The sequence below is a fragment of the Mobula hypostoma genome, chromosome X1, assembly GCF_963921235.1.
Source record: "Mobula hypostoma chromosome X1, sMobHyp1.1, whole genome shotgun sequence".
In the NCBI taxonomy this organism is placed as follows: Eukaryota; Metazoa; Chordata; class Chondrichthyes; order Myliobatiformes; family Myliobatidae; genus Mobula; species Mobula hypostoma.
In genome coordinates this window covers 54,285,008-54,312,188 of record NC_086128.1, presented here as the reverse complement: position 1 = coordinate 54,312,188, position 27,181 = coordinate 54,285,008, and the positions used below count along the sequence as shown (strand labels likewise).

The 27,181-nt window shown below is 42.2% G+C and overlaps 1 protein-coding gene across 2 annotated transcripts in view; it reads right to left on the bottom strand.

The window, feature by feature from the left end:
- cacnb1 (calcium channel, voltage-dependent, beta 1 subunit) overlaps nt 1-27,181 on the bottom strand; it is a 374,637-nt gene that overhangs the window by 257,763 nt on the left and 89,693 nt on the right. For both annotated transcript variants that reach the window (XM_063038057.1, XM_063038058.1), the window contains exon 2: nt 6,527-6,616. In XM_063038057.1, the coding sequence (XP_062894127.1) occupies nt 6,527-6,616 (90 nt within the window). The remainder of the gene's footprint in view (nt 1-6,526; nt 6,617-27,181) is intronic.

Sequence of the window (27,181 nt, the reverse complement as noted above, 5' to 3'; positions counted from 1 at the left end):
TAATTAGTCCAGCAGAACATTGTGGGCCAAAGGACCTGTTCCTGCTCTGTATTGTTCCATGTTCAGGTATGAATTGATGAGAATGTGAGGAAAATTTTTAAAAATGTGATGAGATTTGTCAGCTCAGACTCAATGGGCTGAAGAGCCTATTACTGCTCTGTATGAATCGATGATTATGTCTAGTTTTGAAGTAACATGTATATGTTGATAGGATGAAGGGCAACGGCACTCCCTCAGCCCTTCACTACAATCCAACCCATCCAAAACGAGAGCAAAAGGGATGTGGACTTGAATAAAATTGTGTTTCCTATATGCAGAATAATATTAGCTCATCTTATTTCCTCTTCATGGCTCTAACACATTGCCAAGGCAACAGATTGTCCCACCAATGAAAAGGTGGTTAGCTGGCAAGAAGAAAAAGGTGGATTTGCATCAGGTGTCTAGTTAAAATATCACTTAATGACCCGAGGAAACATCAAACACTTGTATACGATTAATTGAAAGCTCAACCAGCTATCGTCATGCATGTTTACTTCCAGGAAGCTCATTACACAAAACTATATACAGAGTTCCTCCTAAATAATTCATCCTGCTCTTCCCCATTGAGGGAAGTCGCTCCCTCTAATCATTTGACTCCTGCTGTCTTTTCAACCTTACTAAGATTGATTATTGTGTCCCACTACACCAGTGGGCCACAGGAGAGTACAGGGGCTGTGTTGTGCCTCAGTGATTCAGGAAGTTTCTTCCCTCCTGCCATCTAACCATCCAATTTCTGAATGGACACTGAAAACTACCTCACTGCTTTTTTTCACTACTTATTTAACTATTTGATCGATGCATATATACATACACACACAGTAATTCAGCTTTTTTTCTCCATTATTATGTATTGCAATGTAATGCTGCTGCAAAGACAACAAATTTCACAACATATGCCAGTGATATTAGACCTGATTTTGATTCTGAACTTGAAGTGCAGGCTGCACATTTAATCTACTTTGCTGCCACTGGACAGGAGGTTCAGAAGCCTGAAAGTCCCACACCACCAGGTGCAGGAACAGCTACTTACCTACTATCATTCTTCTTCCAGGTGAGGCATCACTTCACCTGTGAGTCGGCTGGGGTGATATACTGCGTCCGGTGCTCCCGATGTGGGCTTTTATCTATTGGCGAGACCCGACGCAGACTGGGAGACCGCTTTGCTGAACACCTACACTCTGTCCGCCAGAGAAAGCAGGATCTCCCAGTGGCCACACATTTTAATTCCACATCCCATTCCCATTCTGACATGTCTATCCACGGCCTCCTCTACTGTAAAGATGAAGCCACACTCAGGTTGGAGGAACAACACCTTATATTCCGTCTGGGTAGCCTCCAACCTGATGGCATGAACATCGACTTCTCTAACTTCCGCTAATGCCCCACCTCCCCCTCGTACCCCATCTGTTACTTAATTTTATACGCACATTCTTTCTCTCACTCTCCTTTTTCTCCCTCTGTCCCTCTGAATATACCTCTTGCCCATCCTCTGGGTCCCCCCTCCTTGTCTTTCTCCCTGGGCCTCCTGTCCCATGATCCTCTCATATCCCCTTTTGCCTATCACCTGTCCAGCTCTTGGCTCCATCCCTCCCCCTCCTGTCTTCTCCTATCATTTTGCATCTCCCCCCTCCCCCTCCAGCTTTCAAATCCCTTACTCACTCTTCCTTCAGTTAGTCCTGACGAAGGGTCTCAGCCTGAAACGTCGACTGTACCTCTTCCTAGAGATGCTGCCTGGCCTGCTGCGTTCACCAGCAACTTTGATGTGTGTTGCTGTGGCATCTAAAGCCCTGCCAGGGGTGTAGATAAATTAGTGGTATTTAAGAAGCTCTAAAATAGGCACATGGATGATTTTTTTTTTTAAAAATGGAGGGTTATGTTGGAGGCAAGGGCTAGATTGATCCTAGAGTAGGTTAAAAGGTCAACATGTCATCATGGGCCAAAGGGCCTGTTCTGTGCTATAGTATTCTATGTTCTAAAGTCTTTTGGAAGCATGAATTCATCCAGTCAATAAACATAACCTAAAATACCCAGTCATTAACGATTATAAACCTCATATGCTTCAGTTAAAAAGTAATTAATAGGTCATGATTGCACTGGAAAAAGTGCAGAGGAGATCCACCAGGATGTTGTCAGTGAGAAGAGACTAGAGAGGCTGGGATTGTTTTCCTTGGGGTGGGGGGGACACAATTGGATTTTAACAAGTATTCAAAATTATGAGGAGCATAGAAGGGTCAGATAGAGGGAAACCTTTCCCTTATAGAACTAGAAGGCATGTGTTAGGGTAAGGGGAAAAGAGTTTGAGAGGGAATCTGAGGAAGAACCTTTCTGGTGATAGAAAAATGGAACACTGTCTGAATGGGGCAGAGGCAGAGACTATCACAACATTCAAGCACTTGAAATGCCAAGGCAGAGAAAGCTAGGCACTAGAAATTGGTAAATAGGATTGATAAAGATGGGCACTTTATGATCAGCATAGGCATGGTGGACTGAGGAGCCTGCATCTCTTCTGTACAACTCCAACAGTGAGCTGCCTCATCACTGCAACCATGGAAAGACATCTTTCAAAAGCTCATGGTGAAAATTCCAAGCTTAAAAGCTACACTTTTACAAATAAGTTGAACTGGCAGGGAGTCAACACTCACGTAAGGACTGGAACTGCTCATTACACACAGATGGATTTGCTTTATTTCTGAGCTCTTCATAAAATAATCCATCTCAGAGCCCATAAAAATATCCATCTATAAAATGGATCTCCAAGCATGCCCTGCGCTGCTGGAATTGCTTGGCATTGGAGGCTTCATTTCAAAGTTTGAATTACTTAATAATTGCACACCAGGGAGGAGGTTGTTTGCCGCTTAAGATCTTGTATTCCATCTCCAGCACGTTGTGCAACCTTTAATTACTTTTTTTTAAAAACAGAAAATCCAACTGTTCTGCAAAATTACGGGGCTCCATATTATGCTTGCTCTTAGTAGGGGTTTAACTTGGAACATTAATCAAATGCTATCCTACCCTCTGCCTTTTGGGCAACTGGTTAATGTAGTTATTCGAAGAAACAGACAGACTCACATTTCTGAAGTGCCACTAATGATCTCGAGGTGTCTCATAAACACAACGGATTCTGCAGGTGTTGGGAATTCAGAGCAACACACACAAAATACTGGAGGAACTTAGTAGGTCAGGCAGCATCTGACCTGCTGAGTTCCTTCAACATTTAGTGTGTGTTACTCAAGATGTAGAAGTTTGTTCACCACTAAAATCTGGGAACTTGCACTGCTGTGCACAATAAGATCCCAGAAAGAGTGCTCTGATAATTCGAATCAGAATCAGGTTTATTATCACAGGCATGTGACGTGAAGTTTGTTAACTTAGCAGCAGCAGTTCAATGCAATACATAATATAGAAGAAAAATAAATAAGTAAATCAACACAGTATACATATATTGAATAGATTAAAAACATGCAAAAAACCAGAAATACTGTATACCTGTATTAAAAAAAGTGAGGTAGTGTCCAAGGGTTCAATGTCCATTTAGAAATTGGATGACAGAGGGAAAGAAGCTGTTCCTGAATCACCTTCAGGCTTCTGTACCTCCTACCTGATGGTAACAGTGAGAAAAGGGCATGCTCTGGGTGCTGGAGGTCCTTAATAATGGACGCTGCCTTTCTGAGACACCACTCCCTGAAGATGTCCTGGGTACTTTGTAGGCTAGTACTCAAGATGGAGCTAACTAGATTTAAAACCCTCTGCAGCTTCTTTCGGTGCTTTGCAATAGCGCCCCCCTCCATACCAGACAGTGATGCAGCCTGTCAGAATGCTCTCCACGGTACATCTATAGAAGTTTTTGAGTGTATTTGTTGTCATGCCAAATCTCTTCAAACTCCTAATGAAGTATAGCTGTTGCCTTGCCTTTATGACTACATCAGTATGTTGGGACCAGGTTAGATCCTCAGAGATCTTGACACTCAGGAACTTGAAGCTGCTCACTCTCTCCACTTCTAATCTCTCTATGAGGATTGGTATGTGTTCCTTCGTCTTACCCTTCCTGAAGTTCATAATCAGCTCTTTCGTCTTACTGACGTTGAGTGCCAGGTTGTTGCTACAGCACCACTCCACTAGTTGGCATATCTCACTCCTGTATGCCCTCTCGTCACCACCTGAGATTCTACCAACAATTGTTGTATCATCAGCAAATTTATAGATGGTATTTGAGCTATGCCTAGTCACACAGTCATGGGTATAGACAGAGTAGGGCAGTGGGCTAAGCACACATCCCTGAGGTGCGCCAGTGTTGATCATCAGCAGGGAGGATGTGTTATCACCAATCCACACAGACTGTGGTCTTCCGGTTAGGAAGTCAAGGATCTAATTGTAGAGGGAGGTACAGAGGCCCAGGTTCTGCAACTTCTCAATCAGGATTGTGGGAATGATGGTATTAAATGCTGAGCTATAGTTGATGAACAGCATCCTGACATAGTTGTTTATGTAATCCATCTGGTCTAAAGCCGTGTGGAAAGCCATTGAGATTGCATCTGCCATTGACCTATTGTGGTGATAGGCAAATTGCAATGGGTCCAGGTCCTTGCTGAGGCAGGAGTTCAGTCTAGTCATTACCAACCTCTCAAAGCATTTCATCACTGTAGATGTGAGTGCTACCGGGCGATAGTTGTTAAGGCAGCTCACTCTTGAACAATTGCTGCATTAGTGGCTTGGACCTCCAGATCCTCTTGAACATAGTGTCATGGCATCTTCTATCCTCAACCCAAAGGACAGCTCCTCTGACTGTGCACTATACCACACCATCAGTTTTCATTCTACGTTCAAGCCTCTGGAATGGGACTTCTGTACCAACTTTCCAAATCTGGCCAGAAGTGCTATTAACACAGCTGAGGTTGACAACACCTATCATCAGCATCTTTCCAACTGATGTGAAAACTAGGTAAGGGGATCTCCTTCACATGTTGCAAAATGCCCACACCTTTGACCAACAATTTACAAAAAGGACAACTTTTTCCTTTTACCTCAGGTGCTGAGACTCTACAAATGTCTACAATTCGAAGGACAAAGTGACTTGGAGACTTGTCAGTCTGTCAATCTCCCATCCCTGTTGTTTAGATGCCAACTGAGAGACCAGTCCAGTTAACAGGTTCTGTCACAATGCTCTGAGGTTTGCAGACACTCATACCATTAACATCTCAGCCACCCAAAAGGTCTAGTAACCCAAACCCCATCGAGTAAAGGCCAAGTAAGCCCACCACTCCAGTAATGCTTGATGAGGACATTTCAGAAATGGCAACTTACACTAGCTATCTCCCCTTTCTACTTGCACTTCTGATGCAGGTTCTCAGATTGAAATGGTGACAATTCTACTCCCACACACCTCCCCACTGCCCCACACAGATGCTGCTCGACTCACTGAGATCCTCCAGAAAAGGCTTTTGATTAAAATCCATTTATAATCTTGTGTGACAGACAAAGTTGAAGTGGGGTGACCCAGTCCCACTTGAAAGTCTTACGTTTTCACTCTGGGTCTCTCATTTTGATACATCCTGCAACTGGTCAATAGAAGGGATGGAGAGGAGATGGAAACATCATCCAAGCAAATCACTCATAAATAACATTGAAGTACCAGACAACAGAGCCACTAATATGTGTTTCAGGGTGTTTAGCAAGAAGTGGTGAGAATTTCACCCCATTCCACAGCCCACTACAAATCTCTTCCAAAATTGTCTTCAATGGAGCAAAAAACTAGGGAGAAGAGCTCATTTAGCAACACCAGTCAAGATGAAATTCCAGGCAAGTATTACCACTAAGATTCACAATATTATGTGTGTGAATACACAAAGGTTTACTTTCTTTCTGACAATGTTGTGCCTTGAATAACAACAACATGGCCTCCTCCCAATATTTTAGCTTAGGATGCACGGATTTGTACTATGCTCCGGATGGCTACTGCTTTTGGTTGTCACCTAGTTATGCCCAGTGTGGTGAGGTGGACTGCTGTCAAGGTAACAGCAGTTGCCTATAAAGGCTCCCAGAGGCAATTTGGAAAGGCATATGGAATGAAAGGTTTCTCTAGAATTCCTGACACAAAGAACACAGAATTTGCAAGCCAAAGTGTGCAGTACAAGAATCAAAATTAATCATTAAATAAGATCATGAGAAAAATAAACAAACACAGTTCTGGGGAGGGGGGAGGGCAGATTTAAAACCCTGCCCATCATGTCAAAAGTACAATTGTATCTATTGAACATCAGGTGCACACAATTGGCCCCCACCCAGCCAGGACAGGCAAAACAGTAGAGGAACCACTTGGCAAAACAGTAGAGGAACCACTGATATACATTGCAGCAGTGAGTCTCGAAACGCTGGAAGTGACCAGTTAAACAGAAATTCAATACTGTTAAAGAAGTAAAGTCTACAGCATGAAGAACTGACCACTGGAATGTTGACTAAACAAGGCCACACACTGCTTACGCCAACTCACCTGTCTAACAAAGCTGTTGGAAGTTGTATCTGAGGATGTGCTCCCATCTGAGCGTTTGAATCTACTTTTCCTTTTGGCATACTTTCCCTGCTGGAAGGAAGAAAAATATGTGAGTTACCTTCAAGATCATTGCTTTTTAAAAAATTTTTTTTTTACACTGGCGGGGTTGCAGATCTGAAACTGAGTCCATGGCCCACACAACTGGCACAGTGTAAGACAAGCCTGTGTTTTGTTTCATGCTGATTGAACTGCTAAACCTAACCTCTGTCCCAATGCAAGGAAAGAGAAAAATGCAAGACTAATCCTTACTTCCTGTCTCCATTTTCAGAAAGGCATATTTGAGAATTGGGATTGTGTGGGGAAGCTCCTTTCTCCCTAACCAGATGTGGACAATTTGATGACACTTTGTGTGACTCATGTCAAGGCAACTGAAATACAGAGCTTGCATTTGTACATCACCTTTTCCAAGCTCCAGATATTCCCCCTCCCCTGATTCTACATTGTCTATTTAAACAGACCAAGGCAAGGATTTTTACCGATTATTATCAACTGTAACTAGTAGAGTGGATAGGGGAGAACCAGTGAATGTGGTATATTTGGATTTTCAAAAGGCTTTTGACAAGGTCCCACACAGGAGATTAGTGTGCAAACTTAAAGCACACGGTATTGGGGGTAAGGTACTGGTGTGGGTGGAGAATTGGTTAGCAGACAGGAAGCAAAGAGTGGGAATAAACGGGACCTTTTCAGAATGGCAGGCAGTGACTAGTGGGGTACCGCAAGGCTCAGTGCTGGGACCCCAGTTGTTTACAGTATATATTAATGACTTGGATGAGGGAATTAAATGCAGCATCTCCAAGTTTGCGGATGACACGAAGCTGGGCGGCAGTGTTAGCAGTGAGGAGGATGCTAAGAGGATGCAGGGTGACTTGGATAGGTTGGGTGAGTGGGCAAACTCATGGCAGATGCAATTTAATGTGGATAAATGTGAAGTTATCCACTTTGGTGGCAAAAATAGGAAAACAGATTATTATCTGAATGGTGGCCGATTAAGAAAAGGGGAGGTGCAACGAGACCTGGGTGTCATTATACACCAGTCATTGAAAGTGGGCATGCAGGTACAGCAGGCGGTGAAAAAGGCGAATGGTATGCTGGCATTTATAGCGAGAGGATTCGAGTACAGGAGCAGGGAGGTACTACTGCAGTTGTACAAGGCCTTGGTGAGACCACACCTGGAGTATTGTGTGCAGTTTTGGTCCCCTAATCTGAGGAAAGACATCTTTGCCATAGAGGGAGTACAAAGAAGGTTCACCAGATTGATTCCTGGGATGGCAGGACTTTCATATGAAGAAAGACTGGATGAACTGGGCTTGTACTCATTGGAATTTAGAAGATTGAGGGGGGATCTGACTGAAACGTATAAGATCCTAAAGGGATTGGACAGGCTAGATGCAGGAAGATTGTTCCCGATGTTGGAGAAGTCCAGAACGGGGGGTCACAGTTTGAGGATAGAGGGGAAGCCTTTTAGGACCGAGATTAGGAAAAACTTCTTCACACAGAGAGTGGTGAATCTGTGGAATTCTCTGCCACAGGAAACAGTTGAGGCCAGTTCATTGGCTATATTTAAGAGGGAGTTAGATATGGCCCTTGTGGCTATGGGGGGTCAGGGGGTATGGAGGGAAGGCTGGTGCAGGGTTCTGAGTTGGATGATCAGCCATGATCATACTGAATGGCGGTGCAGGCTCAAAGGGCCGAATGGCCTACTCCTGCACCTATTTTCTATGTTTCTATGTTTCTAACTGGAGAAAGAATAATAGTAATAGGCTATAAACATTCATATAACTTTACTCACTTGGACACTGAACTGATTCCACAACCTGTGGACTCACTTTCTTTGACTTATGTTCTCTATATTTGGAACATAGATCGTAAAAATCTACAGCACATTACAGGGCCTTTGGCCCACAATGTTGTGCTGACCTAGAACCTACTCTAGAAATTGTCTAGAATTACCCTACTGCATAGCCCTCTACTTTCCTATGCTCCATGTACTTATCCAAGAGTCTCTTAAAAGACCCTATTGTATCCACCTCCACCATCGTCGCCAGCAGTGCATTCCATGCATTCACCACTCTCTGAGTAAAAAACTTACCTCTGACATCCCCCTTGCAACTACCTCCAAGCACCTTAAAACCTCCAGTTCTGCATCCTATCGATGTTGCGCTATAACCTCTGACAACCCTCCAGACTACCCACAACACCCCCAACTTTTATTATTTATTTATTAATTATTTTTTTCTTGTGTTTGCAAAATTTGCCTTTATTTCCACATTGGTTCTTTGTCAGTCTTTGTGTGTAGTTTTTCATTGATTCTATTATATTTCTTTGTTCTACTGTGAATATCTGCAAGAAAATGAATCTCAGGGTAGCACATGGTAATATATATGTGTACTTTGGTAATAAATTTACTTTGAACATATATTACAAAATGTAAGGATGCAATGAACTTCAATCCTTTGGTCCAAACATTGGTTGTTTGTCAGGCTTTATGTATAGTTTTTTCTTGGAAATACTATTATATTTATTTTCCTGTAAATGCCTGCAAGAAAATAAACCTCAAGGTAGTATATGGCAAAGTAGAGATATTTTGATAATAAATTTTATTTTGCCTTTGAATATCAGCAGAGCAATATTGTGGCTCCTACTTAAACTGCTTCTTCTTCCAGCAACTGTGTACTGTTCTTGTTGCCACAACAGAACAAATCACAAAGAAATTTTTAAAGGCAGAATAAAAATAAAGGGTTATTTTATAAATAGAGCAGTGTTTATAAGATATGAAAAAGTGAAAGTCAAACAAAATTCCACTGATCAATTCAACTACTTAGCCACAGAGATAAATCTAGGACCCTAGATACACATTTCACAAACCATGTACTCAACTCAAGATTACTCAAGGTTCTTTAATGTCATTCCAGAACACAAATGTAAAGGAGAATGAAATAATTGTTACTCCAGATCTGATGCAACACAAAAACACAGTGTGATAAGGAACACAATAATAATAAAAAACACAATAAATGCAAGTACATAAGGTAGCTTATGTACCGTAGATAGGTTGATTATATGTCTATAAAGTGACGCTGGGCACAAGCCCAGCCTGTAAAACCCAGAGCTACAGAAACACCAACAGAAGCTCCAAAGATTTCATCCCTGGGAGAGGAAGAATCTTTGATGGGCTACATCTTGAAAGACTGGCCCAAGACAGAGGACTCTGGCAAGCTGCAATCGGCGGCCTATGCCCCAGCAGGGGTGATAGGCTCAAGAAGGAAAAGGTGACCAATCTACCTCTTTCCCTCCAGGGTTGAGCAGCTTCTGTCAACATTTCAGGTCAAACCCTGCATCAGGAAAATTCCTGAAACAGCAACAATCTTTTTCCTCCTACACATGCTGCTCGATCCACTGAGTTTCTCCAGCAGATCATTTGTTGCTGCAGATACTACCATCTGCAGTCTCATGTCTTTGTTAGTGACTGGTTCATTTTGATTCACTGATTTTCATGGCAGTGGCTAGTTAAGAGCTTTAGAAATGTAAGGTCAGAAGGAGTAGTGTAGTGTTCTGCACCTTGCACATTTCCTTAAGCAACAAAGCATCCACGGCTAAATGCAGCAAAGTCTGGACAATATCCGGACTTGGGATGATAGGTGCCACACAAGTGCCAGACAGTGGCGTTATCCAACAAGAGAGAATCCAGCTACTACTCCCTTTGAGATCCCTTTGGAATATTGAAAAGGAGAGAGGAGGGGAAAGATGTGGAACCTTGTTAAAGCTGTTCGATTAGCTTTGGTGCTTCATTATTTGAATAGGGGCTATCTGATTGCTTAATTCTTACCTACAAATTTGAATGGAATGTTTCTCATCTATGGTATAAAAAGGGCTGAACACGAGGCCCCACTGTCTTTTAGTCTTTGCCCTGTTCTTTGTTTTAGGATAATAGCATCTGCTCCTCAGTTTCTAATTTGCTTCGTTCTACTAGTGCTTAATAAAATGATCATGAAGCAACAAGTTTTTTTTCCCTCTCTCTTGACTTCCAAAAGAACCTTGGATTAAAAACCATCAGAATTCAACAAAGCTGATGGAACTTGTGATGAATGATTTATAGAAAGTGGAAAAGCTGGTGGGGCAGAAGGTAACTGGCCTGCGGAATCTGTTCTTGCTATTCTGTAAAGGGGAGAGAGTGCCATTACCACTAAGATACAGACCATCTCAGTTTCCAATTCTTTGACAGAGTTTGGCTTTGAACAAGGTTATCTGAGAAGTTACTGTAACTACAGTAACTTCTCAGATAACCTTGTTCAAAGCCAAACTCTGATGCTGGAAATCCAGATTAGGGTTCCCTTCCTTGAAACAACATTAGTAAATAGGCTGCATCAAAATGGCACTTTTACAGAGATAATTTCTGATGCAAAACTCCCCAATAAGAATAATAGAGAATTCTGGTTAATTGGGATGGATTGGGACCGGTACATTTTGGCCCAGTTAAACGGCTGCCCCAATTAGCTGAAGTTTCATGGAAACTAATTTTAAAGTATATAAAGAGACAAACTACCATTTAACTGAGTAACAAATTCTGTAATTAAATGAAATACAGGAAAAAATAGAAACTACCAATATTACAACAGTACTACAAAACTGTATAATTTCCTTATAGTTATCGATGGAGGAATTCATCCAGTGTTCTTTTGATTGACAGTAAATGAACAAAGTCAGTGCAGACACTTAGTATAGTTATTGGTCTGCCATCATACAATGTTTTTGATAATTGCATCTTCCAAATCTTCATTTTCATTGTAACATAAAAGATGATTGTCGATACCTTCAAATTCTTCGTAGTTCCTAACTTGAAATTGCTAAGTAGTTTAATTTTCATTTCTGGCATTTCCAAGCCTTGAAACTGCAGTGAGTAAAACAGTTCTAAATTGTCTTACTGCTTATTTATTGCCAACTATCAGTGATAAAAATCACTGCTTTTTGAATGCAAACACATGCAACTGACACCAATTCAAAACTGTTCACTCTAAGCATGGTGTAGTGTCTAATGCCCATATAAATACACAAAACTGATGCTAGTTAGAAACCGTATGCCAAAGTCTCCTGTCCCAATTACGTTCAAAGTACATTCATTATCGAAGCATATATACTATATACAACTTTGAGATTCGTCTCCTTACAGGCAGACACAAAATAAAGGAACCCAATAAAACCCATTAAGAAAAAGAAGACTGTCAAACACCCAATGTGCAGAAAAAAAACTAATTGTGCAAACAATGAAAGTAAGCAAATATCATTCAGAACTGAAGTTCACGAAAGTGAGTCCACAGCCAATTCAGGAGGTCATTATTTGCAGGTCACAGCCTCAGTACAGCGCAGAGACGAGTAAACCTCACAAAGTAGTGAGCTGAACACTGGCCCTTCCCTCTCCTTCAGCTCTGACATGCTGACCTTTTCAACCTGGCCCAGTACTTAATCAGCCAAACAGCAGGTCGACCCTTGCTCTCAGACCCATACCCTGCTGCTTCGATACGCTCTTGGGCCTGGGATTCACTACCTTAATTCAGCCCGTACCCGACCTTTCCAATCTGGCCCAGTGCTTAAATTTCAGAACCTTGGCTCTGCCTTGCCTGGGTTACACTGCTTCGAATCGCCTCCAAATCCACTCTAGCAGCCAAACGTTGGCTTGTTCCCTGCTCTCAGGCTTGGGCCCCGCCATCTCAAGTCATTCCGCACACATCGCAACCGTCCAGCACTTTCAAGACTTCAGTTCACTGCAAAAAAAATGCCAGATCGAACAGATGGTTCAAAGCTCAACTCCAAAAGGGAAGTTCCAGACTATCGATAGCAGTAATTGTTTTCAAGAAAAGGTGTGAATAATTGAGTAGTTAATAGTTGTGTTTCCTGCCAGCAAGTCGTCACTTTACTTCACCAGCACCATCTTAAACTGGTGAGCAACATAGTGTCCCAAATAAATGAAGGGAATCCTGGCTATTTTCTGATTAGTTTTTGTTCTTTAAGAGTTGCCCCAAATAAATGGCTGCCTCAATTAACTGATGGCCCAATTAAATGTAATCCACTGTATGTGAACTCAAATAAAAAATACTTGCACTCAAATTAGAAAAATAAAGATATTAATCTTTTCTCCAGCTGCCATGCTAGTCAAGTAATTTAACCACTAATCTACAGGATTAGGACACATTTAATGATTGAAGGTTCTATAATTGATTTAATTGCAGAGAATTATAAACAATAGAGACTGTTGAGATCCAATGAGCTGTAATTAAAACACAGTCAGGTTGTATGAATAACATAACAACTACTCACTTGATGAACAATGTTTATCCAGAAAGTACTGAAGTTTGAAACCAGATGCTAAACGGTAGACTGGTCATAGAGCACTACAGCACAGAAGGCGACCTTCGACCCATCAATTCCATGCTAAATTGTTTCCTTCCTTGACCCTGGACCATTGCCCTTCATACACCTCCAATCCATGTACTTATTCAATCTTCTCTTAAATGTTGAAATCAAACGTGTATTCACCACTTCTGCTGGCAGCTCATTCCGCACTCTCACCATGCTCTGTGATGAAGCTCCCCCTCAGATTTGCCTTAGGTATTTTACCCTAGTTCCAGCCTCACCCAAGTGGAAAAAGCCTGTTAGCATTTACCCTATCTATATGCCTCATAATTTTGTATACCTCCATCAAATCTCCCCTCCTTCTCCAATACTCCAAGGAATAAAGTCCTAACCTATTAAACCTTTGCCTATATCATCATCAAGTCAGGCAACATCCTTCTAAATTTTTTCTGTACTCTTTCGATCTCATTAATATCTTTTCTGTAGGTAGGTGACCAGAACTGCATACAATACTCCAGGAGGTCACAATTGAATGATTTGAAGTGATGGAGCCAGGAATACAGGTGGAGAATTGAACTCACCGCATGATCTGCATGTTCAACACTGAGAAATATTTGTTAGACAAGTTTTGTTGAAGAACTTAACTGAACCACCACGCGAACATCAAATGAGCAAAATAAACATCCTTAAACAAAGGGCAAGTTTATTTGCTTGTTCCTGTGATCTTTAATTTCTGTTTTGATCCAGCAACTATTTTATTTTGTGTCTCTTAGAGCCTCTGCTTCACAGCTCCAGCGGCCCAGTTCCAACCCTGACCACCCTAATCTTGATGGTCAGACTGTGACAATGTGAGTTTCTCCTGAGGAATGTCGTTTCCTTCCATGTCCCAGCAATGTGCTAATTGGTTGGCAAATTGGCCACCTGAGTGATTGGGTTAGTGGATGAAAATGTGGGGAAAATAAACTGGGATTTTTTTTAAATTTAGGGATACAGCACGGTAACAGGCTATTCTGGTCCAGAGAACCCATGAGCCCACAATTACACCTATGTGACTAATTAACCTCACAACCCATATGTCCTTGGAAAGTGGGAGGAAACCCACTCTGTCACAGGGTGGAATTGCTGGCACTACTGTACCACCTTCCATGTTTTTTGTTTACATGTTCTTCTGTGACCACATGGGTTTCCCTGGAAGTTTTGGTTTCCTGCTATATCCCAACAATTGACAGGATAATTGGCCATTGTAAATTGTTCCTAGTGTGTGGATGAATCATTAGGAATGTGAGGGAAGAACAAAATGGGATTCTCGTAAATGGTGCTTGATAATCAGTACCAACTCAGTTGGCTAAAGGGCCAGTTACTATATTGTATGACTCTATAGGTAGCTAGTTCTACTTAAAAGGACAAGAACTAACTTGGGACAGAACTTGCATCATCCATGTTCTCTTATAATTATTGCTTATTTATTATTATTACTCCTTTTGTATTTACACATTTTGTTGTCTTTTGCTACTGGTTGTTTGTCTATCTTATTGGGTGCAGTCTTTTATTGATTCTAATGTCCTAAGCCCCCCCACTTTACTCTGTGTTGCAACCACAGCTCCAATCTGCTAACTAAATTTACTAATGATACTACATTGATTGGCCTAATCTCAAATAATAATGAGGCAGCCTACAGAGACGTAGTCACCACCTTGACACAGTGGTGTCAAGAAAACAACCTCTCCCTCAATGTGGCAAAAACAAAGGAGCTGGTTGTGGACTACAGGAGGAATGGAGACTGGCTAACGCCTATTGATATCAATGGACCTGGGGTTGAGAAGGTGAACAGCTTTAAGTTCCATGGCATACACATAACCGAGGATCTCACATGGTCTGTACATACCAGCTGTGTGGTGAAAAAAAAGCACAACAACGTCTCTTTCACCTCAGACGGTTGAAGAAGTTTAGTATGGGCCCCCACATCTTAAGAACTTTCTACAGGGGCACAATTGACAGCATCCTGACTGGCTGCATCACTGCCTGGTATGGGAACTTTACCTCCCTCAATCACAGGACTGTAGATGTGAACTTCCCACTATTCAGGACATTTACAAAGACAGGTGTGTAAAAAGGGCCGGAAGGATCACTGGGGACCCGAGTCACCCCAATCACAAACTGTTCCAGCTGCTACCATCCGGGAAACGGTACCGCAACATAAAAGCCAGGACCAACAGGCTCCAGGACAGCTTCTTCCACCAGGCCATCAGACTGATTAATTCGTGCTGATGCAACTGTCGTTCTATGTTATATTGACTATCTTGTTGTACAAAGTATTTAGTATAAATTACTATAATTGCACATTACACATTTAGACGGAGACATAACGTAATTTTTACTCATGTATATGAAGGATGTAAGTAATAAAGTCAATTAAATTCAGTGTGTTTCTTTGTATTCACAGTGAATACCCACATAAAATGTGGATCTCAGCATTCTATATGATGTACTTCTATAACAAGTTTACTTTGAACTTTTGAAGTTCCTGTTCTTGTCACCCTTAACATAATCAGTGTAAATATCACAATCTCTTCATCAGTGTAAGTCCCTTTACTACAGAGACTGCAACAGTTCAAAGCCAAATCTTACTGCTGGATTCTAATTTACACTGGCCTTCACAGCATGGAGATTAAATTTTATAAAAGAACTGATGGGGTCTGATCCAAAATATTCCCTGAAGGAGTGAAGGAAGTGATTCAAATTATAAAAGAATTTTATTTTGTTGTTTGAAAAATCATAAAGTTTGCTGGGTATTGGTAAAGAGAGGGGAAGGAAGGTAAAGTACAGTACATGTACAGTCATAGAATCTGAGCACTACAGGCCTTTTGGCCCTATTAGTCCACACCGATCATCCTGGTCTTCTGCTTAGTCCTATTTACCTGCACACAGACCATATCCCTCTAAACCCCTCTGTCCATGTACCCAGCCAAACTTTTATTTAATGTAAATGTAAAAGGACCTTTTACATTTTCCTCGTGGCTGTGTGGGTTTCTTTCCAAAGACATATCAATTAAGGTTAGTAAGTTGTGAGCATGCATTGTTGCATGGAGACACTTGCAGTCACCCCCAGTGCATCCATGGATTTTGTTGGTCATTGGTGCAAACAAACATTTCACTGTATGGTTCAATGTACATGTGACAAATAAAATTTAGCATATATTCATCTACCATTTCTACTGGCAGCTCATTCCATACTTGCCCCGAGCTCCTCTTTAGATTCCCCTCAAGTATTTCACCTGCCAGCCTATACCTAAGGCCTCTAGTTCTTGTCTCACCCAACCAGAGGGGAAATTTTTAAACATGTATAGATCATTCTCTACTTTGGTCATGGGGTCATAGTGTTTTTGGGAGCATATCCTATGTTTGTAACAGATAGCACCTTAGTCAATATCTTTAGTGGTTAAAAGGTGTGAAGCTTCCTAAAGGACAAAACTCACTATACTGTTAAAAGGGGGAGGATAAGACATTGAAAAAAAGAATATTGTTCCAAAGCTAGTGAGCATGGAGGAGAAATTTTAAGAAATACTGAAGGGAAGAGAGAAGAAAGTCTAACTACCCTGCAGCAAGTTAAAATTTAAGAGTAGGGAAATGGCCATGACTCAAGACTCAAACAGATGTGGAAGCTTTAGAGTGAATACAGAAGAGATTTACCAGGATGCTGCCTGGATTAGAGAGCTTGTCTTATGAAGATAGGTTGAGCAAGCTAGGGCTTCTCTTTGGAGAGAAGGATAAGAGGTGACTTGACAGAGGCGTAAATGATGATAAGATGATAAGATCAAGTGGACAGCCAGAGACCTTTCCCCCCAGCATGGAAATGGCTACTTTTAGGTGTTGGGAGAAAAGTACAGGAGGGTGTCAAAGGTAGATTTTTAAAAAATTCACAGAGAGTGATAGGGTTTGGAATGCTAGATACAGATACATTAGGGGGATTTAAGAGATGCTTAGATATGCATAAACATGAAAGGAAAATGGAGGACTATACAAGAGGGAAGGGTTAGATTGATCGTACAGCAGGTTAAAGGGTCAAACAATATCATGGGCTGAAAGGTCTATACTGCTCTATGTATGCATTTGACTCTCAAACCCAGATAAAGAGGAATATGTGAGGTATAAGCATACATTTTTTCTGCAAACAATGATGAAAATAAACAGATGTCTATCTAATTAGAGCAGGGGATGTTGTTACAGCAGCTGAGCTTGGTAATAAAAAGATAAGCAACTGGATTATATTTGCAGATTAACTATATTAATCCAAAGTGAAACAACATCATGCAAAGGTTTAGATTTGATTCATGTTTAGTAGAATCTGTTACTGAGTTTTAGCTGAATTGAGGAAGTTATTCTAGACCGATTTCTCACATAAAGTACCAAGGAATGGGTTAGTGCGTGGGATCAGTGACTGCCATATTCACAGGAATTGGGGAGCAGAGGTAAACCTGATCTTTGAGTGCACACTGAAAATTGGCCAAGTAGTGGAACGGGCAAATCAAAATCTCCAGGGCTTTTCCCCCCTAAATTGCAGTGTGCACTGTGGGCAAGTGATAAGTGCATAATTTGCTTTAGTCAGAGGGTGGTAAATCTGTGGAATTTGATGCCATGAGCAGCTGTGGAGCAAAGTCATTGGGTGCATTTAAGGCAGAGATAGATAGGTTCTTGATTAGCCAGGGCATCAAAGAGTATGGTGAGAAGGCAGGGGAGTGGGGATGACTGAAAGAATTAGATCAGCCATGATTGAATGGTGGAGCAGACTCAATGGGCCAAATGGCCTACTTCTGCTCCTATGTCTTATGATGAGCCTTTCAATCCTGGAATCATTTTTTAAACATCCTTTGAACCCTCTCCACTGTAAGGATATATTTTCTTAGATAAGGGGCCCGAAACTGCTCTCAATACTCCACATACCAATACCTCACCAGTGCCTTATAAAGTCTGTACATTATGTCCTTGCTTTTATACTCTAGTCCTCTCAAAATGAATGCTAACGTTGCATTTGTCTTCCTCAACAGAAACTAAATCTGCAAATTAACATTTAGGGAATCCTGCACAAGGACTTCCAAGACCCTTTGTACCTCAGATTTTTGAACTTCCTTTCCATTTAGAAAATAGTCTATGCTTTTATTTCTTCTATCAAAGTGCATAACCATACACTTCCCAACACTGTACTCCATTCTCTTAATCTACCCAAGCCGTTCTGTAGCCTTGCTGCTTCCTCAACACTGTCTGTCCCTCCACCCATCTTGGCCAATACCTCCTCATTTCTGTTCTAAAGGAACACTTCAATTCTGAGGCTGTGCCCCCTGATCCTAAATTCTACCACTATTGAAAACACTCTCCATGTCCGCTCTAAGCCTTTCAATGTCCAGTAGGTTTAAATGAGATCCCTCTCTTATTCGTCAAATAATTGGAGCTGGAATGTGAGCACATTGGCTTGGCGGTGTCAATATCCAAGGGCAATATCATGAAGCATATTTCTGTTCTTTTGTGGAGTCTATTTTAAGATCTCTGGAGTGAGTCTCAAGCCCACAACTTCCACCTCAGAACAGTTGCAGCCTTAGTCACGCCTAATGTCAATGGCACTTCAACTTCAGTCAGACTCCCAAGACTTTGTTCTATACCTTTTATTCCAGGTGAACTGGGGTTCAGTGCTATGTTTAATCAAAGGGGATCTCTCACTTTGATGATCAAGTATGGCCAGTTCAATGGCCACTCACTCATCATGTGCTGTGTTGTATGACGTGGTCGATCATGGTCTTTTCATGCCCATGATTGCTCTTGGCTTTTTTTTTTCTACAGAAGTGGTTTGCCATTGCCTTCTTCTGGGAAGTGTCTTTTCAAGACAGGTGACCTCAGCCATTATCAATGACTCTTCAGAGATGTCTGCCGAGTGTCAGTGGTCGCATAACCAGGAATTGTGATATGCACCAGTTGCTCAAAGGACCATCCACTACCAGCTCCCATGACTTCACGTGACACTGATCGGGGGGGGGGGGTGGTGGTGGAAGGAGGTCAAACAGGTGCTACACCTTGCCCAAGGGTGACCTGCAGACTACCGGAGGGAAGGAGAGTTTTGCATCTCCATCCCACCACACAGATATTGACCACTAACTAGCCAATATCTTGCCCTAGCTTTGTCAAGTCAATAGCTAATTAACATTATCCGTAAAATGTACTCCTTAAAGACAACCAATAAAGGATAAACAATAAAACTGAGTGCAGACATGGAGCTCAGTTTAACTCGATCTTGATTTAGTTAAACTGACAGAAGAAAAAGAGGGGCACTTTAGACAAAGCTTGAATTTAATTTTAACACCAAAATGGGATGTTGGCAAACAGCCAAGTTAGAGTGGGTAGCCTTTTTCTTAATTAAACCTGCAGAAACAGCACACTTTCAGGTTAAATGTTAAACTATTTAATTCTGCTGCCACTGCGGCGAACTCTGAGGAAGTAATGGATCTTGGCTCCGGTTATTAAATCTGAAGTTTTCTGCCTCATACAGTTGATCAAGTATCATAAGCCAATAAGACAATGGGCCAAATGGCCTAATTCTGTGCCAGAGTCTGCTCTGCCATTCCATCATGGCTGATTTATTGCCTCTCTCAACCCAATTCTCCTGCCCTCTCTTCCCGTAACCTTTGACACCATGATAAATCAAGAACCTATCAACCTCTGCCTTAAATATATCCAAGACTTGTCCTGCACAGGAGTCTGTGGAAATGAATTCCAGATTCACCAACCTCAGGCTAAAGAAATTCCTCCTCTGTTCCAAAGGAATGTCCTTCTATTCTGAGACTGTGCCCTTTGGACCTGGACTCCCCCACTATAGGAAACATCCACTCTACATCTAGACCTCTTAATAATCGATAGGTTGCAATGAGATCCCCCCCCTCATTCTTCTAAACTCCGTTATCACAATCACTCACAAATTAACAGTGACTTTACTCTAAACTCCAGAGCCATCAAACACTCCAGTGAGGTTCGAGCTCTCGAGCTGTAATTTCTGAGATATTCCTGATGTTGGGCAAGGTCGTGCGTTTCAATACATGTTAAGCAAGGGCTATGTGACTTTCTCTCCTTAGTAAGCATCTCCTGATGAAATTCTGTGAGTAACCGTTGTTCTGGACAACTTTAAATAACGGTAACCTTAAGGAAGCTTGTCTCAAGAACCAAGTTACTATTAAAGACAACCGACAAAAGCAATGTGGTGTTCAAGATCACCTGTGGAGACCAACACTGGCCAGACAGGACGTAAACTCTCAACTCATTTACGGGAACAAAAACTGGCACTACGGAGATATGATCCACTGTCGCTGATCTTGGTACATGACGACCGAGAAAGATTATCACTTTAACTGGGACTCCAGAGGTTTTGGTGCAGGCAAACACAAAGCAGGCACGTGAATTTTCAGAAGTGTGGTTCTCTTCCGATAACTCTAAACAAACATGTAGAAATAGACGCCATCTACAAACCCCTAAGAGCCAAAGAAGCGTGAGCCAATAGAATTCAAAGGTCGATTGAATGGGTAGCCGATCAGGGCCGAGGCAAGAGAATAGGGGTGGGGGGGTGAGGGGGCTATATAAATGCAAGCACTCCCAGAGAGAAACACCAACAACTGTGCGCTGAGAATGTCACCTTGACTAGTGATGAAATGTCTGCAAGCTAATTGCCAAGCTGTGAACACTGCAACAGCAAACATCGGGAAGTCTTAAGCAATTGTACAGTGCTTCACTGAGAACACTGCATTCAGTTTTGGTCTCCTCATTAACGATTGATTTCCTTCAATTGGAGGCAATTCAAAGAACTGACTTTCTTGGGATTAAAAGTTGATTAATGAAGGAAGTTTGAGCAGATTGGGCTTGTAATCAGTGGAATTCAGAAGAATGAAGTGCGGCCAATAGAAGAAGTCTGTCTGTCCAACTAGTTAAACACTCATAAATAATTAAGAACAAGGGTGAGTAGTGCCCAATTTTGAAAACACTGAGAATTTAACCCAGCAAAACATGACATTGCTTGGGCAGGCCCATCCTTAACTTTATGATCTTGTAGCTCCATGCACAATGGTCAAATTAACCGTCTTCATCCTCTAGCGACACAGTTTGCTGTGGCTAGCCTATAGTCGAAGAGGGTTTACAGAATCAAATAAACTTTAAGCAAATGAGGTCACTTAACCCTCTCACGAGGAATTCTGCAGACGCTGGAAATTCAAGCAACACACATCAAAGTTGTTGGTGAACGCAGCAGGCCAGGCAGCATCTCTAGGAAGAGGTACATTCGACATTTCGGGACGAGACCCTTCGCCAGGACTAACTGAAAGAAGAGCTAGTAAGAGATTTGAAAATGTGAGGGGGAGGGGGAGATCCAAAATGATAGGAGAAGACAGGAGGGGAATGGATGGAGCCAAGAGCTGGACAGGTGATTGGCAAAAGTGATATGAGAGGATCATGGGACAGGAAGCCCAGGGAAAAGGAAAAGGGGGAGGGGGGGAAAAACACAGAGGATGGGCAAGGGGTATAGTCAGAGGGACAGAGGGAGAAAAAAGAGAGAGAGAAAGAATGTGTGTATATAAATAAATAATGGATGGGGTACAAGGGGGATGTGGGGCATTAGCGGACGTTTGAGAAGTCGATGTTCATGCCATCAGGTTGGAGGCTACCCAGATGGAATATAAGGTGTTGTTCCTCCAACCTGAGTGTGGCTTCATCTTTACAGTAGAGGAGGCCATGGACAGACATGTCAGAATGGGAATGGGATGTGGAATTAAAATGTGTGACCACTGGGAGATCCTGCTTTCTCTGGCGGACAGAGCGTAGATGTTCAGCAAAGCGGTCTCCCAGTCTGCGTCGGGTCTCGCCAATATATAGAAGGCCACATCGGGAGCACCGGACGCAGTATATCACCCCAGTCGACTCACAGGTGAAGTGTCGCCTCACCTGGAAGGACTGTCTGGGGCCCTGATTGGTGGTAAGGGAGGAAGTGTAAGGGCATGTGTGGCACTTGTTCCGCTTACACAGATAAGTGCCAGGAGGGAGATCAGTGGGGAGGGATGGGGGGGACGAATGGACAAGGGAGTATCGTAGGGAGCGATCCCTGCGGAATGCAGGGGGGGGGAGGGGAAAATGTGCTTAGTGGTGGGATCCCGTTGGAGGTGGCGGAAGTTACGGAGAATAATATGTTGGACCCAGAGGCTGGTGGGGTGGTAGGTGAGGACCAGGGGAACCCTATTCCTAGTGGGGTGGCGGGAGGATGGAGTGAGAGCAGATGTACGTGAAATGGGGGAGATGCGTTTAAGAGCAGAGTTGATAGTGGAGGAAGGGAAGCCCCTTTCTTTAAAAAAGGAGGACATCTCCCTCGTCCTCCTTTTTAACCCTCTGTCTGGGTAAAGGGTCTCAATCCAGAACATCAGCTGTCCATTTGCCTTCACAGATGCTGCCCGACTTGCTGAGTGCCTCTTGCTTTGTGGTGTTCCAGCATCTGCAGTCTCCTTGGTCTCCATTTAATTCTCTTGTTCACAAAGTTAAAATAATAATGACTACCCAACTAATCTTACTTCCAAGCTTCTGTCTACAGTCATGTGGAATGTGGTTCACAGGAGATTGTCCACATTCTTAAATATAATGAGGGCTCTTACTTCCACCACCCATTCAGATGGTAAGTTCCAGACACCCAGTACCCTTCGACTGCCCTCTAATTCTTCTGATTACTTTAAAGCTACACATACAAACTACTGGCTCTGAGGGAATTAAGTTTTTCCAACTCACCTGAAGCCTCAAGTTTGCATGCATTCTAAACACTGCACCTCACTATTAACCATCCCAATCCATTCAAAGGAAATGATCAGTACATACTGTATATGTCAACATGAGATTCATTTTCTTGCAGACATTCATAGTAGAACAAAGAAACAATAGAATCAATGAATAGCTACAAAGACTAACAAAAAAGCCAATGTACCAAAGACAACAGACTGTACAAATACAAAATTACTGATAATATTGAGAACACAAGTTGTAGAAATCTTGAAAGTGAGTCCATAGTTTGTGGAATCAGTTCAGAGTTGAAGTGAGTGAGGTTATCCATGCCAGTTCAGGCGCCTGATGGTTGTAGGGTAATTAACTGGTGAATTCTTCCTACTCCTACCCTTCACCAGACCCGACAGCATCCTTAAATTTCCTCTGGCCTTTCCAAAACCTTGACCAGAGTTGCATTTAGTGCCCAAGCTGTGGTCTGTCCAGGGTAGAGGAGCATTTTTACGATAGGTTTAGGGACCAAATCCTTGCATTGTGAGAGGCAGAATCATGTGCCAGTTTCAGCAGGTGTGCACCATATTACAAATCACCCACAAGCATTTAGATGGGCATTTGAAACAACATGCTATACCAGACCTTGGGCCAAGTGCTGAAAAATGGGATTTCGATGGATAGGTACTTGATAACCAGCAATAACATATGCTGCAAGATGACCCTCAAACCAGAATGTCACCAAGTTATCCTTGTATCTCAGCTAAAAAATTGCAGGTGCTGGAAATGTGAAATAAAACCAGAAAAATGCTGGAAACTCTAAACAACACAGTCAACATCTGTGGGTAAATAAATAGTGAATTCTTCAGGTCAAAAAATCCTTCATTCTTAAATTAAAATGTTGTCTATTTCCAGCATTTTCTGATTTTATTTATTTATTGAAGAGGAATCCAAGTGCTTCATATAGAAAGATATGCAGCCAAACCTGAAAAGAAGTGAATTATCCCACAAGTGCCAAATGTGTACTGTGAATTAAAGAATGAACATCTACCATTGACACAAAATACCTTTCATGTGTAACCCTGCACACAATTGGGGTGCCATGAATAACACAGCAGTTAGCACAACACTATTACAGCTCGGAGCATCCTTTTAGACATCCTTGCCATGACTGTGTGGATTTCCTCCAGGTTCTCTAGTTTCCTCCCACATTCCAAAGATGTACCCATCAGAAGGTTAATTGGTCATTGTAAATTGTCTTGTGATTAGCCAAGAATTAAGTAGGTGGGTTGCTGGGCGGTGTGACACATTGGACCAGAAGGGCAATTCTGCACTGTATCTCAGTTTCAATCACAGCTTCAAAACCTCTGTTGAAACTGTCCCAACACTGTTCCATCAGTTCCATTGTCTTGCTCTGCCATGGAAACACTAAATCCCGTTGCAATAACATTTGGACAGGCTGGTATCTCAGGAGGTGCACACTATATTTTTTTAAAAAACAAAGAAATATTCACATTAGTGTTGTCCTCAACATCCTTGGAATGCAACTCAAGGCAAAAGAAAGCATAGAGACAACCTTCAGCCCAAATTTGGGATCAGGGTCATGGTGCTGATAAATGAACTGTTGGTAGAAAACAATGTGTAAAGAGCCATCTCCTCTTCAGGGTTGCAGACTTTGGATTAAATAGGCAGGAAAATTTACATTTTTTTGGTTCTTGTTTCACATCACAATGAAGCCAAAATCCATATCAAGTATCAAATCTGGATTCCAGGATTCGAGTCAGAGTATTATAACACAGAAGCAGACCCTTCAGCCCATCTAGTCATGCCAGACTATTATTCTGTCTAATCCCATTGACCCACCCTTAGACCATACCCATCCAATCCATGTACTTATGCAAACTTCATAAATGTTGAAATTGAATCCACATCCAAACCTCTCGCTGACTGCTCATTCCACACTCTCACCACACTAAGTGACGTTCCCTTATGTTCCCCTCAAACATTTCACCTTTCACCCTTAACCCAAGACCTCTAGTTCTAGTCTCATCCAAACTCAGTGAAAAAAGGCTTGCTTGCATTACCATATCTACACCCCTATCAAATCTCATCTCATTTTCCTGTACTCCAGGGAATAAAGTCCCAACCTATTCAATTTTTCCCTATAAGTCAGGTCCTCAATTCCCAGAAGCATTCTTGTAAATTTTCTCTGCACTTTTTCAATCTTATTGATATTGTTCCTGTAGGTGGGTAACCAGAACTGCATACAATACTCCAAAATTAGGCTTACCGCTTCAAAATAACACGCTAACTCCTGTACCCAGTATTTTGATATATGAAAGCCAATGTGCCAAAAGTTTTCTTTACAACCCTTTCTACCTGTAATGCCACTTAATAAATTATGGATCTGTATTCCTAGAACCCTGTTCGACTGTACTTCTCTTTCCCCTACCATCCAATGTGCAAGACCTACCCCTAGATGGTGTTCCCAAAGTGCACTTACACTTGTCTGCATTAAACACCATCTGATATTTCCAGCTGGTCCAGATCCTGCTGCTTTGAGAGTCTTCCTTGTTATCCACTACACTCCCAATCTTAGTTTCATCCACAAATTTGCTGATCCCCAAATTATGCTAAATGCTCGTGGTCTGAGTCTGAGGCAGCTATTAACAATTTGTTCAGGAATAAACCTGTGCCCCCTCAACTCTTTGATGATTAACCACCTCCATCAGCAGTGGAATCAAGCCTTGCCACAGGTCAGCCAACACCAAATCTCAGTAACCAAACATTCCTACACAGTAATCAAGCCTGCTGTCAAGTAACCAACACTTTCTACCCAATAACCAACAACCGTCCCCTTTCCAGATTCCAATCTGCAGTCTCTTGTCCCCGGCCCATGACCTCTGCCAGGTGAACAACTATAGATCCTTTCAGAAGTAACCCCCCCTTCCCCTAGCAATAGCCAATTTCCTTCACACAAGAGTCCTTTCATAGTTAATCTTTTCCCTCTTAATGACCTTCTTGGATTCCTTGTGTAAGCTTTTAAAAACTTCCCAGTCCTCTGTCTTCCCACTAATTTTTGCTTCCTTGTATGCCCTCTCCTTTGCTTTAACTTCGGCTTTGACTTCTCTTGTCAACCACAGTTGCATCCTTTTTCCACTCGAAAATTTCTTCTTTTTTGGAATGTACCTGTCTTGCACCTTCCTCACTTCTCGCATACACTCCAGCCACTGCTGCTCTGCCATCTTTCCCGCCAGTGTCCCTTTCCAGCCAACTTTGGCCAGTTCCTCTCTCATGCCACTGTAATTTCCTTTACTCCACTGAAATACCGACACATCGGATTTCAGCTTCTCTTTTTCAAATTTCACAGTGAACTCAATCATGTTATGATCACTGCCTCCTAAGGGTTCCTTCACCTCAATCTCTCTAATCACCTCTGGTTCATTACACAATACCCAATCCAGTATAGCCGATCCCCTAGTGGGCTCAACAACAAGCTGTTCTAAAAAGCCATCTCGCAGACATTCTACAAGTTCTCTCTCGAGTTCCAGTGCCGACCTGATTTTCCCAATCCACTCGCATGTTAAAATCCTCCACAATTATCATAACACTGCCCTTCTGACAAGCCTTTTCTATTTCCTGTTGTAATTTGTAGTCCACATCACTGCAGCTGTTTGGAGGCCTGTAAATAACTGCCATCAGGGTCCTTTTACCCCTGCAATTTCTTAGCGCAACCCATAAAGATTCTGCACCTCCCAATCCTATATCACCTCTTTCTAATGATCTAATATCATTTCTTACCAATAAAGCCACGCCTCCCCCTCTGCCTACCTTCCTATCCTTCCGATACACTATGTATCCTTGGACGTTCAGCTCCCAGAGACATGCATCCTTTAGCCACGTCTCAGTGATGGCCATCTTTGACAAGGTGCCACACATGAGGCTACTTAACAAGATAACAGCCCATGGAATTACGGGAAAGTTACATACGTGGATAGAGCATTGGCTGATCGGCAGGAAACAGAGAGTGGGAATAAAGGGATCCTATTCTGGTTGGCTGCCGGTTACCAGTGGTGTTCCACAGGGGTCCGTGTTGGGGCCGCTTCTTTTTACATTGTACATCAATGATTTGGATTATGGAATAGATGGCTTTGTGGCTAAGTTTGCTGACGATACGAAGATAGGTGGAGGGGCTGGTAGTGCTGAGGAAACAGAGAGTCTGCAGAGAGACTTGGATAGATTGGAAGAATGTGCAAAGAAGTGGCAAATGAAATACAATGTTGGAAAGTGTATGGTTATGCACTTTGACAGAAGAAATAAACAGGCAGACTATTATTTAAATGGGGAGAGAATTCAAAGTTCTGAGATGCAATGGGACTTGGGAGTCCTCGTACAGTATACCCTTAAGGTTAACCTCCAGGTTGAGTCGGTGGTGAAGAAGGCGAATGCAATGTTGGCATTCATTTCTAGAGG